Genomic DNA, 18,981 nt, shown 5'->3' with positions numbered 1-18,981 from the left:
TGTGTCTCTCCAAAACCTTTGGCTAGGATTTTACCGCTGTGTTGATTTCAGACAATCCAGTTCAACAAAAATGTCTTCCACTGGGATTTTATTAAAAATAGAAAAAAAAGCCAACACAGCTATATGGTCATACATTTGTCTAAACACTAAAGAAGAATTATGCTCATCAAAAAAAAAAAAAAATGAGGACACATGACTAGATGAAATTAACTGGGTTATTAAAGAAATCCTAAAATAACTGAATCAGTCAGTACAGTCCAGTAAAGTAGATGATGGAGAACCAAGAGAGCATGTGCAACAATATATGGACACATGTACTCTGCAGACAGAGAAAGATAGAAGACAATGTATTTATGGTCTACAGTGCCATGAAAAGGTTTTGGTCCACATATTTCCTTTCTTTTCCTTTTTTGCCTAACTTGAATAGTTCATATTATAAAAAATATTTGAGCATAAGACAAAGATATCCTAAAAAGTCAAAATGTGTTTTTAGAAACCTTTAGAAACCTTTAGAGTGTCACGCTGGGCAGCAACAACTGCCATCAGTGTTTACAAAAACTACCAACGGGTCTTTTACGTTCCTGTGGTGAAAGTCTGATCAGCTGTTCGTTACAAGATTCTTTTAATTCAATCACTTTTTCTAATGGCCTCGTTAGAGTCATTCCACAGTATCTCCACTGAACTATTGTCCTTACTTTGGCTAGACTCCTCCAAAATCTAATCTTTTTTCAAAGCCATTTAGAGGTAGACTTGCTGTGGTGATGATTAACTTGCCACGTAGCCATGGCAACTTCAGCAACTTGAGCTTACGATCATGAACAGATGAGCAGATTTTCTTTTTCTCCAAAAAGAAGTACCTTCCACAAAGTTCAACTCAGAATCACAGTTGTTGCTCTCTCAGACCTTTCAGCCAACTTCAGCTTTTCAAACAAGTTTAACTCAAAATTTACTAGTTGATTTTTCCAATAGGGCCAGGTTGTTTTAGATAGATTATACCCTTAATAACTAAAATCATCTTTTGACAACAAATTTCCGTGTTCTCCCATGTTATTTTAGTCTGATTTTAGAGTGATGACATGAATCGTTTAAGCATGACAAAAAAAAATAAAAAATCCAAAACAGGAGAAATCCGTAATGGGGCAAATACTTCTTCTCAGCACTGTTTATTGACACAAATAAGCAATAATCCATTACACAGTGAAAAGCAAACTACTCACTTAAAGCCTTCATTATTCACACTATTAGCCTAAAGCACTTATGTGACTAAAACAAATGTAGCTCTCAGAGTTGAAGCTGTCTGGCTTCGGGAATAAGACTCTGGCAAAAGTAAAACTGTAACAGCAAACAAATTAAAGATTAATTGAAACAGTTAAGGAGATTAAGAGCACAGAATGTCTCTAAGTATAACGGTCATCTTAAATCCAGCTTTCACAGTCCAGTAACCCACCAGTGTCTCACAAAGGAGATTTAAAATGTATAAAAGAAAAGAGCCAAAATAATGGCAGGAAAACTCCCATAAATAGGAATATGCTGCTGGAAACAAAAATCAGAACCGCAGTTTTTATTCAAATTACCCAGCAGGGTTGTGTTTTACTTTAGGACATAACGAATAGTAACAAAAGAAAAAATTAAAAAGAAAAAAAGGAGTTTTTTCTGGTTGCCCTGCTTCTCTCGGAGTTCATATTAAAACTGAGCTGAACTGATAATGAGTCTGTTCAGCATCAGTGAGATGTTTGAAATACGGTCAAAGAAAAGTCCAGCTGTGTTTCCTAAAGGCATTTTCAGTAAATGTGAATATTTTTAAAGATGTGTCTCGTTTGTCAGATTAAAAGTAGCTTTTGAAAATAAGCAGGTACTAAACCTACACTTTCTCGCTGTTTTTGCAAATATATTTTTTATCTGTCTGATGTAATATTTTAATTTTAAATGTCTCGCTTTCATTAGCTGTGAGTGGAAAATCATCGTAATTAACAAACATTTGTCTGAGTGTAGTTAATCTATATAATGTTTCACTTAAAGACAAAGTTTATGAATAAATGGGCTTTTATTCCAATTGTTTGCAGTATTTCTGTATACAGCAGTATATTGATATGTGGGTGTGCTTCTTTTAGGCTGCAACACGGCAAGACTTTCAACAGAAAAGCAGAAGGCTGAGCGTATTCCAGGAAATCTGCTCTCTTTTATCCTTGTGACGATTTAACATCCGCCTGTCGTAGAACATGTTGTTGTTTTTTTTTTCTTTTACAAATCTATAAACTAAGGAATGAATCCATGTTCTCTATGGAACACACATGGACACTGCTGTTTGGAGCGACCTATAAATGGACAACACCAAGCATGATCTCTACTTGCGATTGTTAGTCCATGGCTGCCTGAGGCAACAGCTGGCCGTCACCAGCAACAGAGCTTCACCGTCTCCATTTGTCATGCAGTAATGGGCAGCAGCCTGCTGGCCCACTGACAGGACGTCATTATCTTGAATGGTCCTTATCAGTAGAGCACAAACTCCCTCCTTCCTCAAGCAGGCATGATGAAATTAAGAGGTAAAGGCTTTTTTATCAGATTGACCCAACGAGTTAAGGGTCTTGTTTTGGTAAGATGTGGTAATTATTCATCAGGCGTTTGCTGCCACAGAGGAAATGTGAAGCCACCACTGGGCTAACATGCAGATTATACCTAGACCTAAAAATTTCTGACTTCTGCCTGTTCTTTGGTTTTACTTTTATTTAAAGAGTACCATGTTTTCCGGACTGCAAGTTGCCTTGTAGTATAAGGTTGACCTCATCCATGTTGATGAAAGGTTCCAGTTGTTTTTTAACAAACTCACAGAACCGGTGGACTTTAGCCTGGTAGTCTGCTGGCAGTTTCTGACACACCAACGTTCGTGCCGTAAATCAGGTGGTCAGAAACGACTCTGCCAATGTTCTGACGATCCGTGCCACCTCGTCAGATTATCCTGCCATAGGCGGTGAAGTGCGCAGCGGAGCGGAGACGCCTGGAGAGAGGCGGTTGCGTTCAATGAAGCTGTTGCACCAAGAAGACCTGCCTGCAAAGTCACATGTTAATCTCCTTGGCAACATTCAGGGCATAGAGATGTAACTACACCATTCACAGGAACAGGTTGTTGAGGCAACACACTTGTTCCTCCAGGTCTGGTCACCTTCCCTTCCTCACAGCTGCAAGCCTAGCCTTGGTTCATGTCTGTCAGTATGAATTAACATTTGACGCATCAGTCAAAAAATACTAGAAGAGAAATAAAAGAGAAAAAAATCATACACAAGTCACACTGGGCTATAAGATGCAGAATCAGACAAACTATTAAAAAAAAACCCTGCAACTTATAATCTGGAAAAAAAAAGGTAAATGTGAAAAAAAGTCAACCACCACCGAGGCTTTTAGGCAAGTTTGTTCAAACTACTAACAGCCATGTTACATAAGAGTGTAGAAAAGCAACAGTTTGGGTATTCAGCTACAAAACAGTGCAAGGTTTCTTTTCTTTGAAGGGGTTCTCTGAGGTTGGGATGCCCATAAGGAGAGGGTCGTTCTTGGCATGCTCTCCACAGTAGCGCATCAGGTCTGATGAAGCCTTGGACACCTGCACAAACACACCAATCAATCCACACCGCCTTAAAAAAAACATTCACACTGAGCCTTTTCACATTTTGTTACATTCAACTCCAAAGTTGCTTTTTGGGACTTTATTTGACCGACCCAATGCAAAGTAGAGCACAAGTGTGAAGTAGGGAGAAGAGGACACAGAATACAAACAAATCCTAAACATTTCTGATTATGTGTAGGAAAAAACAAAGACACCTTGAGTCCTAAGTGGATAGAGCAGATATGTGTGACTAATTCTCAATATGGACTCACTTTTATCCTGTCGATGCGAGCTTCCCTCCTCAGCTGCTGCACTGTCCGCCTGGCCTGCGCGACGCTACTGGAGCTTGGCGTTTTGGAAGACATCTCCGCTTTCAGACAATGACTCTGCGTGGACCTGTAGTACAGAGAGATGTACTTGTTAACTGGACATTAATTAGACAAGGCATACAGATGATATTTACACAGGGTAAGCCAACAAAGCCACGGCGGAATTAGGCTGTTTAAACATTGACTGACAACATGATGTTCCTGGGAGGATTAAAGAAACAACAAAAGGTCAAACTGCTGAAGGAAAAAAAAAAAGCCGTGGCTCCAGGTGCTTTATTAGATAGACAATAAAAGCAGCAACTAGGCCAGCAAAGTATGATTTGATACGATAATCAGCGTTATCGTCTAGCAAACAACTTCATTTAGAAACCAAGGTCTTCTTCTTTGCATTGCTCGATTCGTCCCATGTGCAGCTAAGGTCACAATATCAGCCTCTGGTGTAAACAAGAGCATCTTGTAAGAAACAACAGTAGACATGATGCTGAGAGCAGGAGACTGGTTTTGGTGAACAGATTTATATAAAACAAGCGAAAAGTAGTTGATTAGAAACAAAAAGTATATTGCAGGTTTATTCTTCTGCAATGAAATAAGTGCTTCAGGCAGAGAGAAACAGGCAATTAATACATATAATAGTAAAATACTACATGGTCAGTACTTGTACAGTAGTTTGTCAAGTCCAGATGACCCCAAATTCATTCACACACTGATGAATAAAGAGTCAGTGTCATGAATATGAGACGTAAAGCTGCTCATTTGTTGAAGCGGAATGGACCTTTTATGTCACTGCCTGTGCAACTTCTGAGAAAAGACTGTCGACTTAATGTTGAGTTGACTCAATATGCGTAGAAGCTCTGACCCAACCTACCAGGCTCCTGTTTCACAATTTCCACTTCCAGGATGCAATGGTGTGTCTTTACCGGCTCATTACGTCACTGCCTGTACTGCTAGCAGAAGAGGCTGCACAGTTCCTGGATTCAACACGTCATTCAAGCCAACTGCAGAGCAGAACTCAGAGCGGAACCAGAGTTTGAGCAAAAGTCTGATGTCTCCAGTCCGGAGGGCCTTACCTACCTGGAGGCCGAGATAGGTAAGGCCCAGGAAGCATGTTCCAACTGCTTCCTGGAACATGTAAGACAATGCAAAGTTGTTCCTTTGCATTAGCCTCTAAGGCAACAACTTTGAAGGCTAATGCAAGAGGAACAGAACAAAGTGTTTTTACTGTTACAATGGGACATGGTGCACATTTAAGCAATGGATTAGAAACCCAGAGTGGCTCAGTTCTGATCACTTGAAGCTCATGTTCTTGGAACAAATGAAGAAAACTGTGCGACGCAGCATGGTGACATGTGGTGCTTGCCTTGTGCTCTGATGCCGGATGTCATGGAGGAGTAGGGGGTGGGGGGTGAGGGGGCGACCGGCTGAAATGCAAATCAGATGAAACATGGGAAACTGCAGGACCAACTACAGAGAGGAGACGAGACCACGCATCCCTCTAATCCCAACTCCTCTCCCCTCACCCACTGCCCTTCCGCTTCCTCCACAGGAAACTGGATCGCCAGTCACCCTGCAAAAGCATAAATGATTAAATATGGGGTGGTGGGTTTAAAAATAGAAGCTTCCCACAGAGGAGTTACCAGGGAAACAGAGAAATGAGTTCTGCTGCAGCTATCAATAGCGGGTAGTAGTTTTAAAGCACACGCCTTTAGGTCGAGCCTCCCAGCATTTGAAAATCACAGGCAACATTACACTTGTTCAATGTGCAAACACTCGCTCAGTCTGTTGTTGTACGTTTTGCTTTCTTGACCTTTGGACTCTTTGTTCCATGGCGTGCCTCTCGTGTCAACACAGCTGTAGGGTTTAAACACACAACAGCAGCAGCAGCAGCTAGGAGTGAGCGGCTGTGAGAGGGTGAGCTGCGTCAGAGCTGGGCCGTGCATCCGCACTGCGTGACGCCGGCTGCTGACACACACACACGCGCACACACACCAGAAAGTTCCACGACTAACCCCAGCACTGTGGGATCACCACTGACACTAATCCTTTTTTTTCACAAGATGATGTGTGCAAACAAATGTGCTCTGGAAAATTAAGTCAGTGGCTCCCAAAGTGTGGGGTGCGCCCCCTAAGGGGGGGGGGGGGGGGCACAGTTACACTAAAGTGTTTCACTGTAAAGATGGTTTGTAGTGTGTTTTTGTTGCAACCTGAAGTGTGAAATAAACTTTAGTGGAGTTTGAAAACAAGATATGTGTATAGGTTTATGTCTAAGGGACATAAACTGGGGAACTGGCACACGGTGTGTGTGCCCAGTTGATGCTTTTTTCTTTTTTGGGGGGGGATTTTATTGTAATCCATAGGGGGGCCCAGAAAATCTCAGGGAACCACTGGATTAAGTCATATGTGCGTCTATGCTCTCTATGTTTAGAAGGTAGAATAGCAAAGGATATTGATAAATATAGCAGCAGCAGAAGCAGCAGCAGCAATGTTTTCCAGATGTTGTACTTTTGGAAACACCATCCTGCCTCATTGAGACTTTTCCCCATTCCAACAGGCTTCATTCAGAGAAACAAATCAGCAACATCCTGTTGCAAAGTTCAGCAGAAAGTGCAAAAATCCACTATAGTCTGCAAACCAGCTAGCTGGTTTTCCAAGCTAGCTTAATTTGCCGCAACAGGTCTACAGCTAATTAGGCTGGCTGTTGTAGAATGGGAGCATATGTGCTGAACCACAGAAGTTACTTCCAAAGGAAATCTGGCAGCAATTGTCACATTGCATCAAATCTGTCCGCATGTGTGATGAAATTGTTGCTAAAAATATCCCATCTGGGAGATCAGTTTTATGGATTTTCCTGGACCGTGAAGGTAATTGTTGAGCGTCAATGAAAAAGACTTCTGAATGTCCAAAAAAGGCCAGAGTTGGTGCAGAGCCCACCCAACTCTGGCAGCAGATAATGGGAGTTAATCTTCATATCCATCCATCCATCCATCCATCCATCCATCCAACTGTCCATCCATCCGACCGTTCATCCATCCATCCAACTGTCCATTAATCCATCCATCCGTCCGTCCGACTGTCCATCTATATCCATACCTGCTTCGCCTTGCTGAGTTGTGGATGGGTTGGTGTCTATCTCCAGGAGGTTATTGTGAGAGAGGCGTTGTTTACACCGTGGACTGGTCAAGAGTCCCCCACACAGGCCAATAAACCATGAAAACTTATAATTGAGGACAATCCAGAGTAACCAATTAACCTAACAGTCATGTTTTTGGACTGTGGGAGGAAGTACACAAGAAGAACAATGAAAACTCCATGCAGAAAGACCCCAGACTGGGATTAAAACCCAGGACTTTCTTGCTGCCAGGCAGCAGCGCCACCAACTGTGGGACCCTACAGTCTGACTGCATGTAAGGGAAAATATATGACTCAAGACCATATGACATCAAGGGCAGCAAAGGAGTTACTTTGGATCAAAAAGAGATGGAGGAATGAAGAAATGACATATTTTGTGGGAAGTACGAGACAAGAACAAGCCTCACTTGCTTTAAATACAGAGCAGCAAAGACGTGTTTATGTTCCCACGAGAGTCCCGAGGATCTTTGAATGTCCTGAAAAATAAAATTGAATGCATCTACATTACATACATCTATATGCATTATCACATTGACAATGACATCATGAAGTTGATTTTTACTGTAACCTGCTGCAGTTCTTTGAAATCAAAAATAGTAGATGTAAAGTTTGTACAGTTGCAGTACACCAGGTCACATTGGACCCATCTGAAGGTGGAAGGAACTCCAGCTTCCCTCCAGCCTAATCTAAAGAAATTCCTGCTTGCCTTGCATTTGATTGACCAAATTAAACAGATTTTCTTTTATCAGGGACTTTTCTTTTAATGTCTGTTATGTTTCTTGAATGGCACAATCTTTTTGAACTGCGATATATAGATAAGTATGAGTCAGTCAGAACTGACAGCGATGCAGAAACCGCTTTTATGACAACACATACATGACATGTAAAGTCAACAAGTCATTATTAATTAATAATTCCTTATTATTAATTAATAATTCCTTATTATTGCTGAAAAAGTTCCACTGACTTATTTCACTTATAACATGGGACAAATGTCTTGTTCTAAGTGAAATAATGTCCCAGTGGAACCAGAACTTTTTTAATCAATATAAAGAAATTATTGACTTAAAACGAGCTCCTGTATCTTGCTGAAAAAGTTACCTGTAAGTTAATTTGGTCTTATTTCAAGTCTAGTAAAATATTTGTACGTGAAACTAGACAAACAATACTTGGAAAGTTTTGTGTTTTTGCAGCAAAACATGATTGAATGTGTGATGGTAACGATGTAAGTTTGATCGAAACAATAACTTTATTTCTGAATTAGCTCTTCCTCTGAGTTTAGGATCAATATCATCATCTCTGGAACAATAGTGTTTGGTGCAAATATGTAACAAAACAAAAAAAAGACACAAGTTCACTGATAATTTCCCTCTTTGAGTTATGAGCAGAGGTCTGTAAGGTACTAAATGTTCTTTTCTGGGCCGCAGCAGGAGGAAGGGACCTTTGTAGGCTAATTACATTGACAGTGATCACTCCTCCCCTCAGGCCAGACATTGTCTACACTTAGTGAAAAGGTGAACAGGGTTTGCACACAGCAGGACTGGTTGGTATATCACATGTAGCTAGCTAGTGAGGCCCCTCTGGCATCACAGTGCTGTTCGGTCCTACTGAAACCCTGCAGGTTTCTAACACACACATTAACACACACACACCATCCTGATGCATTGCATTGTCCTGACCGTCGTCCCCGTGCATGATGCATAATATCTGTTTTGGGAATTAAAGAAAACACCTCAAATAATTCTGCAAAAAAACAAACAAAATAAAAAATAACAAACAAAAAAGAACAGAAGGTCCTGACTTTATGAGGGTTCAGGAGCTGAGCTGGCTGTTTCCTGCACATTCAATGCTAAGCTATACTGTCTCTATGGTTTCTATTTAACACCATGTTTCTTAAAAAAAAAAAAAAAAAAAAGACGCCAAAGATTTTGAATAGTTTTGACTGAAAGTGGTCCCTCCCCTAACCCTTTGCTTGCCTGTGTTGCTGGGAGACTCAGCCTGCACTGCAGCTGGGCGTTGTGTCTCTGTTGTGTTAGTGCTACTTGCAGGTCCACTAATGTTTCTGTCTCACAGAAAGTCTCCCTGACAGACGGGGAACATGGTTTTGTAGCTTTTCTCACACAGGAGTTTAACAGGAAGAGGAACATCTGCAGCGCTCCAGACTTAATGACTTTGCTTCTGCAACTTTCTGACAGAAAGACGTAATGTCTGTGGTCCAAAATAATTCCAGATGAATAACATGGAGATTTTTGAGTCACAGGTTTTCACAGAGCCCTGTGAACGTATTTGTATTTGTTGGAGTTCTCCACCTTTTGTTACATTAAAACCACAAACCTGAATATGTTTTATTGGTGTTTAGCAACATACTGACAAAAAGTACCATCTAAAAATAAAGACAGCATTTTTTTTACTCTTGCTTTAAGGACAGAAATTTGAAAAGTGGTGTGTGTGCTTTTGCATTGAGCCCCAGTGAGTCAGTACCATTTAGAACCATGTTCTGCACGTCTTAAGGAATATTTATCTTCCATCTTTATTTGTCTGTTTTCTTTGTAACAGTTCAAAGTCAATCCTTTTGGATGGAGAGCATCAGCAAACATCAACATTCAAATCTTCCCACAGATTCTTAGTTTTTCTACCTAACATTTTGCATTTTAAGAAGATTAATGATTGTTTCAGCAGACATCTGGCACCATAAAATTACATACAGTAGTGATGCTCTGATTCCGGTGTTCTGGCCAATCACCGACCTTTATAAAGTCTGACCTGCCGATTCTGATTTTGGTCGACACCAATTGTTTTTTGTCGGAAAAGTCATTAAATATAGCAGCAAAGTTGCTAAGTTAGTAACAGTGAGGTGACTGTTGTTAACTGGGACGTGAGCTGGTGGACAGGTTCACTCCATTAGATGATCTGCCTGAGCTGAAAAGGTATTCAGCTTCTATGCACCACAAATCTGGAACAAACTCCTAGAAAACTGCAAAAACTGCTGAAACACTGAGTAGCTTTTGGATAACAACTGGAATATTGATCAATATACTTGATGTATTTTAGCTTGTTGGTTTTAATGATGGCATTTGAAAAGATGTCACGTTTGTTGCTTGTTCCATAATTGGTTACTGCATCATGTTTTATGGTGTGAAGCACTTTGAAACCAGCTGGTTGCTGAAATGCGCTACACAAATAAACTTGACTTGTTCATTATTTAGTAAAATCTGGAGGCAGTAGGATTTTATTTAGGGGTATCAGAGCAACATGCATACAACACCTTTTCAGGTTTTTGTTTGCAAAACATTTTGAAACATTCTCCTTATAAATCAAGTCAAATCCAAAATATTTGCGCCTGTAAAAACATGTGAAGGAGTTTAAGGGTTATGAAGACTTTACAAGCCACTTTATGCAGAAAATAAAGGAATTAAGATTCTTGGTGAAATTCACCAAAGTGACAACGCATACAAGATTGACGGAGCAAATGTTTGAAAAATAATGAATCTTAAAAAGTGCATGAACACTAAAACACTAAAAGCATAAAGCTGTTGAGTGCAATGACTTCCTTTATTCTGCACTATGTCTGCTAGGAAGCAGATTATATAAACCAAAAGAAAAAATCATTCAGTTTATTTAAAGAGAGCCAAATTACAGATGAAAGGTAAGTTATAATCAAAATCCTCGTCAGTGTAAGAAAACAGCAGCGTCAGATCTTTATTCTTTGTTCTTGCTTGTGCAATTTTGCTTTCTGCAACAATTAAAGGTGATGTAGAAAATCCTCTTACATGCACATTCAGAAACATGCATGTCAAAAGAGCCGTTCTACACATAAGCACGATAAAACAGCCAGCTTCTGCCGCAGCCGGGCGTGTTCTTCACACGCAGGCCGAGACTTCAGAATCCTACAAGCCAAAGGAATGTCTGCAATGCTGTCAGCTGTGGTGACTCTGTCTGCATCTAGCGTGAATTCTCGTGTGTAGTACATGTAAACACGAGACGCGCTGAAAGCACTGATAAAAAAAAACAACAAAAAAGAAAGTCTTTGATGTTCCTTTCATGCAGCTTCAGGACTTTGTGCAGATGGTCTGTCTGCGTGCCAGCACACAGTCCTGAAGAGTTCAGGACAGCAGCTTTAATCCTGTGGTTTGTAACTCAGCACAGAGCTAAGTTCTGCTGCCTGAACAAATACTCTGTGACTCCACTCTATTAAAATCCTCCTGAGAGAATCCACTCAGCCTGTCTTGCAAATGTAGCACAAAAACATCAATTCATGCACAAATCAACCACAGTTTCTTTTTGTTGTTGTTGTTTTACCGTCTGAACTGTGGACTGAGGCTACAATTGCATGACCCGTACAGTATGAGCTGAAAGCTAAATGTTCTGATTGAAATGTTCGGCGCCGCAGGGGTACGAAGTGTCTGTCAGGTTTTCGGACTAATCCCACTAGCATGCAGCAGCTGATAGGAAACCGGCGCGTGAACTAAAACCCTGCAGCTGGTCCAAACGCTGCAGCGGTTTCAAGCTCGGGAAGGAGAACTCAGAGTTTTGCTGGTTCAGATCACAGAGCGTACCAAATATGGATTTGTTCCGAACATCTTGTGGGATCACAATAAACAAAAACTTTTAAAACACCAGCCTAAATAACTGGAGAAAATGTCAGAATCTCGCATCTCTGTAAAGATAAAGCTCTGCAGCAGTAAAGTCATGAGATATTTCCCGTATCTCGGCACATCAAGGACGCTAAGTTATATAACTGTAATCAGAAAAAAAAACAAAAAAAACTGGGACAGCATGAAACAAACTTCTTTTAAATTGATTAAATTTGCACACATTCATCGTTTTGACCTGAAATCCAAAGGAAATTGGGATGATAGAGATTGGTATTTTGTAGGGTTAATTCCACTTTCAGAATGCTCAGCAAAAAGAAGAAGGAGGTGGTGGGTACTTACTTTTTAACCTTCAGTGGAGCTATGGAGATGAAACTAAAGTTTGCAAACACTGACCTCTAAAAAGGCCACTTTAGTCTCGTTTAGACCGATTTAGATGAGCTTTTAATGCTTCATGACCAACAGAAAGGTTCCCACATGGAAATGGGGGCTGAAGTTGACCCACCCATATCTTGTCTACGATCCCCTTATGGAGGTATTCAGGGACTTGTAACAATTAGGAGGGGAAGAGAGGGCTGACAAACGAGTGTTCTGAAAAACACAAAGCAAATCCAGCAGCAGCAGCAGCAGCAGCAGAGTGTGCAGGTGCAGAGAGAGATCAGATGATTCTCCACAGCCTTTCTGACATGAGGAATGTGATGGCAAGCAGAGTCGGATGCCAATAGTAACATATTAATGTTACACAATGACTTTCAAGTGTTTAAAGTGTAAATAAACCCCAAATAAATTGTTTTTGGTTTGCAGACAAATCATAAATAAATCCTTAAAGCTGCAGTATGTAACGTTTATAAAAAAATATATATATTTTTTTCATATTTGTTAAAACTGTCACCATGTCAGGAGACAGATAAACTGTGAGAAAATGGCGCTCCACTGCTTTCTGTTTGTGCTAACTTGAAACAACCAATCAGACCCCAGAGGCGGGTCTTGGCGCTGTCAATCATGATTATGTACATGTTTTTCAGCTATATTGTTAATTAAAAACCAACCTTTTGCTAACTAAATGAAATGTATCAGATGACGTAACCAGACAATGCAAAGAAACACAGAGCGTTTTGTCTTCGCTTTCCAAGTTGTGACTCAGAATCTTACAAAGGAGAAAGGTGTCTTTGTACCGCAAACAGGAATCCTCTCCTGTCTGGTTTGAAAAAAAACCAGACAACAAGACACGGAGTTTGCCTGTTATCTACCAGCTACACAGCTAAACTGCTTGGCAACAACACAGGCCACACACACACACACACACACACACACACACACGACCCCCCCTCCCCCCACACGCCTACACATGCACACAAGCCACTCTGGGGACAGCGATCATTCTGCAGTGACCTCCACAAAGGACTCTGAGGCTTTGGCACATTTGAGAGGCACAGTGACAATGCAGACAGCCTATCAGCATTGTGTCACACTCACAACGGTTGTTTGTGCATTGAATGGAACCGAGACAACTGGAATGGGAGTCCAGAGCTTTTACAAGTTTAACTGTGCCCTCATGAGCTCTAATCTGAACCCGCCTGATGCTATCTGGGAGTCAGACTGCCCAGTGAGGCGTGCAGCGCGCTGAGACACGGGGCTCCCAAAGAGAAACAAACACACTCTATTCTGAGTTGTGGAGGAGACAAGCTATATGACGAACACTGCAGCTTTCTAGTCTGTGCACAAACTTCATGGATTGCGAGCTCCGATGGTGACAGATTGGTGAAGGCATCCTGGGTGCTGTGGCAGACCTAATCGTGTGAAGTCAGTCGACATGAAGAGCAACACAGGAGGTGTGTGCGTTTGAGCTGCAGACTAAACCAGGAGACGCGTATTCCTAAACCCTGAGTCACAAACTGAGACTTTCTCTCAGGGCCCCATGCTTGAGCGCGCGTCTTTCTCTCGTAGAAAGACGCCCTGTAGAGGCACGCAGCATCCCGACTGAAGGTGAGGTCACGTACAGGACAGCCGAGTCTTCTTGGGCCGCCGTCCCACCTGGGCCCCACGTGCAGCAGAACAGGTTCCTTTGAGTGTGTGTACTCGGTCACAGTCATTCTTTAGTTCAAAGCTCTGGGTAATGTGCTTCTGATTCCCACAGAAAGACCTTCATCTGAGACCATTAACACTCCCCACAGAGATGCATACTGAACAATGTCCAGGGATTAGGGATTTCTTTGAAGTTTGTGCAACTTTTTTTCATTCATGCACTTGGAATTCGGTCAAAGCAAAGCGGCTGGAAAACCCCAAACCAGGTGGCCCCAGACTTTATGTACACATGGTAGATTTTCAGACTTGCACTGCATCATGAGAGACATGCGAGTTCACCCAAAGAAACTGGCTTTAAAGCTGGGTTTAAAGCCAACAAGATGTACCACAAGCTGACTCTATAAATGCACAGATGTATGTGGGTGGGGGCAGCGCAAAAGGACACCAAGTGATGAAGAGTATATATAAAAGAATGTTATCAAACCAAAGTGCAACTTTATTCCTAACTTAAAGGAAAGAGATTCAAAGAACAATTCACCAAAATCAGTCATTGGTACCTTTGTCTTATTTGGAGGCAAAGGCACCAATTTCTAGGTACCACCTAGGTTCTGTGAAATCTAATGTAATCATTTCAGCTTTTTAGGTGAATGCACCATACCTACCTCATTCACCCTCTTCCGTTTTTCATGTTTTCTCAACACAGACCCCTATACGCCACATTAAGTTTTTCCCTCATTATTTCAGTTTACATCCACAGATCTGGTCTGATGACACTTCACTACAATCCAGGTGGGGATGTGTTTCAGCACCACACAGTTGCTGGTTTTGTTAGTAGCTTGTCCTCCGGGCCCTAAGCAAAGACAGCAACACTCTTTAGTGTGAAAGTTGCTTCAGCTACCAGTGAGGCGTCCAAAGTTAAGTCACTGGAAGCTAAAAGGCTTTAGAGACTTTTGAGAAGGAAACAGTATGCTGTCTGTTCCTCCAGGCTACTACTTTACACAGGAGGTCAGAGTTCAGAGGATAACAATTATCTGAACTTATTGCATTGAAATTCCTCTGATTTATTATGTTGTGGGGTATTCAATCATTGAGCATGTTGCTTGGCTGGAAATTTCACAGTTAAGATAAGGCTCTAACGATAACTCTCAAAGAAAGTGATGTTTAAATTTAGTAATGCTAAACATGCTAATTGTGTCAAGGCTAAAACAAGTGTGATAAAAGTTTAAATGTGAGATGAACAGGAGTTTTTTTCCCTTGTTTTCTATAAAATTGCATACTGCAGTGTGACTACAACGTTTGTTGAGTTGGCAACGTAACATCGGTTCACATCTCTGCTACTGTTCTTTCATAAAACACACGGAGACGGCAAAGAGTCCTTCATCTGACCTTCAGTTGTTTTGTGAAAGGGTCTCAGGACTTATGTCGCTTTTCCCATATTATGGAGGATTTAACAGCACCAGTAGAGTTTGAATGATACAATGAAACAACTCTGTAACTTTGGGATATTTCTGACAAATTTTGCTACAATTTATTGTTAAGGCAACCAATCAGCATGGGCAGATCAAACAATGGAAAAATTATTAGAAATCTGGCAACAACATTTCTGATCGGTGCATCTGTAAAAGGAAGGGTTATTTATTCATCAAGAAAACGTGACAAAATGTATCGAAAATTGTTTTGCTTATTTTAAGGACACGTCCATATAAGGAGCAACATTCAAGTCGGGAGAATTTTGCAGGAACTAATTTGGGAGAGGCATCTGCAGGTTTATCTCTGTCTTTTCCCAGACTCTGTTATCTTCACTTTGGCTTTGGAAACCAGTGCTGTCAACACCAAAGCTCCTCAGAAAACAATGAAGTCGTCTCAGCTCCGGTGGAATGGCACACATGGAAGAGCCCTCAGGGAACGGCTGAGTGTAACAGTTAATGAACCCTTAGTCAGACCCGTCTGCGCGGCGATCTGACGCTCTGAGAGCCGTCACGCTGGCTTTCCTTCACTTTGTCTTGGCGCAAACAATTACGCCGAGACAACGGAGCCGCGAAAAGTGGCTCCACAAGGAGGGAGCAGAAAATCAGCTTTTATGTCTTGGCGTCACAAGGTAAAGTGAGTGATACTGCACAGGAGCTTGTGTGTTTAGGCGTGTGGGGGCGTGTGTGTGTGTGTGGCAGTGATTGTGAATGCTCACCAGGCAAGATGAGACATCCTATTTCCTGAGTGGGAGACATGAAAGCAGGAACTTTTTTTTTTTTACACAGTTGATATCAACGCACAAATACACCATGCTGTCTCCACCCTAACATGGGAGAAAAACTCCAACCACAAAAAAAAACCACACACTCCAAGCAGCAGGCTGCATGCGCTCACATTCCCAACGGAGGGAAAAGTGAGCAGGATGGAAGGAGAAAAAAAAAAAGCAGGGCTGCTCTCTCCAACAAACGTCTACTTCCTGGAGCCCGGTGCAGTCCTAGATGTGACAACCGAGCTTTGTCTAGACAGAAACAAATGCTTTGCTCACCAGACAGGAATTCAGTGAGACCACAGCCCCTCCATTTCACACCACCTTTAGGCTGCTGCCCTCACATGGCTCACAACAAGCAAGTTACACTCACCATTGTCTAAATGATCCAGCATTTATAATCCCAGCCATCTGCACCTCCCTGTTATTCAGCAACACAACAGATAACAGTGAGCCTAATTAAACAGGATGCACTATTTTTGCCTTACCTCGTGTCTGTCAGCGAGGAAAAACCTTCAGGTTTGCTTTCTTAACTGTTATTACACATATGACACAGCTAACATATTTGGAATATTTTTAAAAACAGGAAGGGCTCTAATCTTGTCTCCACTTTCCTCTTTTGTTCACACCTCCAGACAAACACATCTTAAAAGCTGATTGTCTACAAGCCTGGAGGCAAGCCAAAAGTGGGGATGACAATTTATAGACTTGCTGGTAAACCTTTCCTCTCCAACCCTGGTTCCAGACAGGTTTCAGATCTGAATCAAATGAATCGTTACCAGGCCTTTACCACCCTTGATGGCATGCTGAAGAAGTTACTCAATCATTTGATTCAGTTGTGTTGGAGCAGGGATGGATCTTAAACCTGCAGGATGGTAGGTTTACAGGACCAGGGTTGGAGACTACTGCGCCATGATGTTGGAAGAGAAGTTCTGCCCAACAGTCAAACCAAAGTCAGAAGAAACAGAGTGCACATACTAACAATGCAGGGGGGTTTTCACCGCTCATAGTCCGGTTGGGGACCAAACCTGCAACATGTGTTACATTCTCAGTTGTGTGGTTCTCTTTCACACTGCACTGAGTCAAACCAACCAAACCGTTCTAACAACCTGTTCCCCACCTTCGCATGAAGATGGCGCTGCACCAACAACCACTTAAAGAAACAACACAAACCTCTGAAGAAGTCACTGAGCGGAACCGTCAGATTTCTAGCTGTTGTAGGATTTCTCTTCCTCTTTGGCAAAAAACCATTTTTCCCACCAGCTCTAGACTCACGCGTTTGTTTTGGTTGTATTTACCCAGAGTGCCCTGCGCTGTAGTCCGCTTCCTGCTTTTGGATTCACATATGCATTCAAACTGCATCAGAGTTCACTTTAGTCAAACAGAGATGTAGGTCTGTAGGGTCATCAGAGTTTGGCGCATTAACTGGACTTTCTAGGCAAATGAAAGAAAGCTGAATTAAAGCAGACTGAACAGAACTGGTGTGAATGCACCGCATGTAGTAGTTTATTGTTTTTTCAGTTCATAAAATATGTTTCATTTCTGGTTCTCTTTCACACTACACTTTTGGTTTGTCTCTTGCAACAAACCGAAAAAAACTGACGTATATCTGTTTCTTGTTCATGGATAAAGATGGAGCAGGTGATGGAAGCTGGATTGGAGACATGAATTGGTGTAAAATACTTGCAAAACAGGAAGCTTTCAAGACTGCCTATGTTCCAACTTCCACCCAACTTTAGCTCCTGTTCTTTCAGGAAGTAGCTTCAGCCACTAAGTCTCATTTCATAATGAACAAACAGCACCATGGAGACAAAGGAATATTACAGACAGGTCAGGCATAAAGCTGAGGAGACGTTTCAACAGGGTTAGGTTCTAAAACGTAACCCTGGTTTTAAGAAGGATGGAGCTAAATGCAGAACGGAATCCTGTTGACTCGGGCTTAACTTCAAGCCGACCACAAACTCTAAACATACTGCCAGAGCTACAACAGGGTTGGGACTGATCCACTTTTTTCACTTTTAATATTTCCCGGTACTGATCCAATACAGAGAAACAGCTGGATTGACTTTAAACGTAGACATAAATGTACTTAATTACAAATTTATCTTATAACTCTGCTCCAGTACAGCTCACTTGAACACATCAATAGCTTCTCGAGCTTGGTCAAACATGTAAAAACAACTTTAATTTGTTCAGTCAAAGCGTAGTGAGTAGAACAGCCAATGTAGAATAAATAGTAAAGAAACTGAAACTGACAAAAATTATAGGTTGACTATCTTGGTCAAACATGAAAAATAACCAGCAAAAAAAACCTTCTCTCAAATGGTTCACAAAGTGCATTTAGGAATTGCAAAGACAACGTAAAATAAATAATAAAGAATAAAGTCGCTCAGAGCAAAAAGCATAGAATTAGACTGAATAGATCTTATGGAGTATGGAATTATACTCGATCTAGAACGTTTTTCAACATCAGGACAGATACAGATGTTAATACACAGTCTGACCACTGCGCAAAGCCTTCTCCAGCACATCCCAAAGATTCTCAATGGGGTTAAGGTCTGGACTCTGTGGTGGCCAATCCATGTGTGAAAAAGATGTCTCATGCTCCCTGAACCACTCTTTCACAATGTGAGCCCGATGAATCCTGGCATTGTCATCTTGGAATATGCCCGTTCCATTTGGGAAGACAAAATCCATTGATGGAATAACCTGGTCATTCAGTATATTCAGGTAGTCAGCTGACCTCATTCTTTGGGCACACAATGTTGCTGAACCTAGACCTGACCAACTGCAGCAACCCCAGATCATAGCACTGCCCCCACAGGCTTGTACAGTAGGCACTAGGCATGATGGGTGCATCACTTCACCTGCCTCTCTTCTTACCCTGATGCGCCCATCACTCTGGAACAGGGTAAATCTGGACTCATCAGACCACATGACCCTCTTCCATTCCTCCAGAGTCCAATCTTTATGCTCCCTAGCAAACTGAAGCCTTTTTTTCTGGTTAGCCTTACTGATTAAGGTTTTCTTACGGCTACACAGCTGTTCAATCCCAACCCCTTGAGTTCCCTTCGC

The 18,981-nt window shown here is 41.6% G+C and overlaps 1 protein-coding gene across 3 annotated transcripts in view; it reads right to left on the bottom strand.

Moving 5' to 3' along the window:
• Positions 1-1,132: 1,132 nt before the first annotated feature.
• The window catches only part of gng12b (guanine nucleotide binding protein (G protein), gamma 12b), a 39,116-nt gene continuing 21,267 nt past the window's right edge, over positions 1,133-18,981 (bottom strand). For all 3 annotated transcript variants that reach the window (XM_032572804.1, XM_032572803.1, XM_032572805.1), the window contains 2 exons: positions 3,871-3,994; positions 1,133-3,595 (listed from right to left, as the gene is read on the bottom strand). In XM_032572804.1, the coding sequence (XP_032428695.1) occupies positions 3,470-3,595; positions 3,871-3,963 (219 nt within the window). In that variant the 5' untranslated portion in view covers positions 3,964-3,994 and the 3' untranslated portion in view covers positions 1,133-3,469. The remainder of the gene's footprint in view (positions 3,596-3,870; positions 3,995-18,981) is intronic.

The sequence above is a fragment of the Xiphophorus hellerii genome, chromosome 9 (assembly GCF_003331165.1).
Source record: "Xiphophorus hellerii strain 12219 chromosome 9, Xiphophorus_hellerii-4.1, whole genome shotgun sequence".
NCBI lineage: Eukaryota > Metazoa > Chordata > Actinopteri > Cyprinodontiformes > Poeciliidae > Xiphophorus > Xiphophorus hellerii.
Note: the sequence above shows the minus strand (reverse complement) of the source record. Positions and strands in the feature narration are given on the sequence as shown.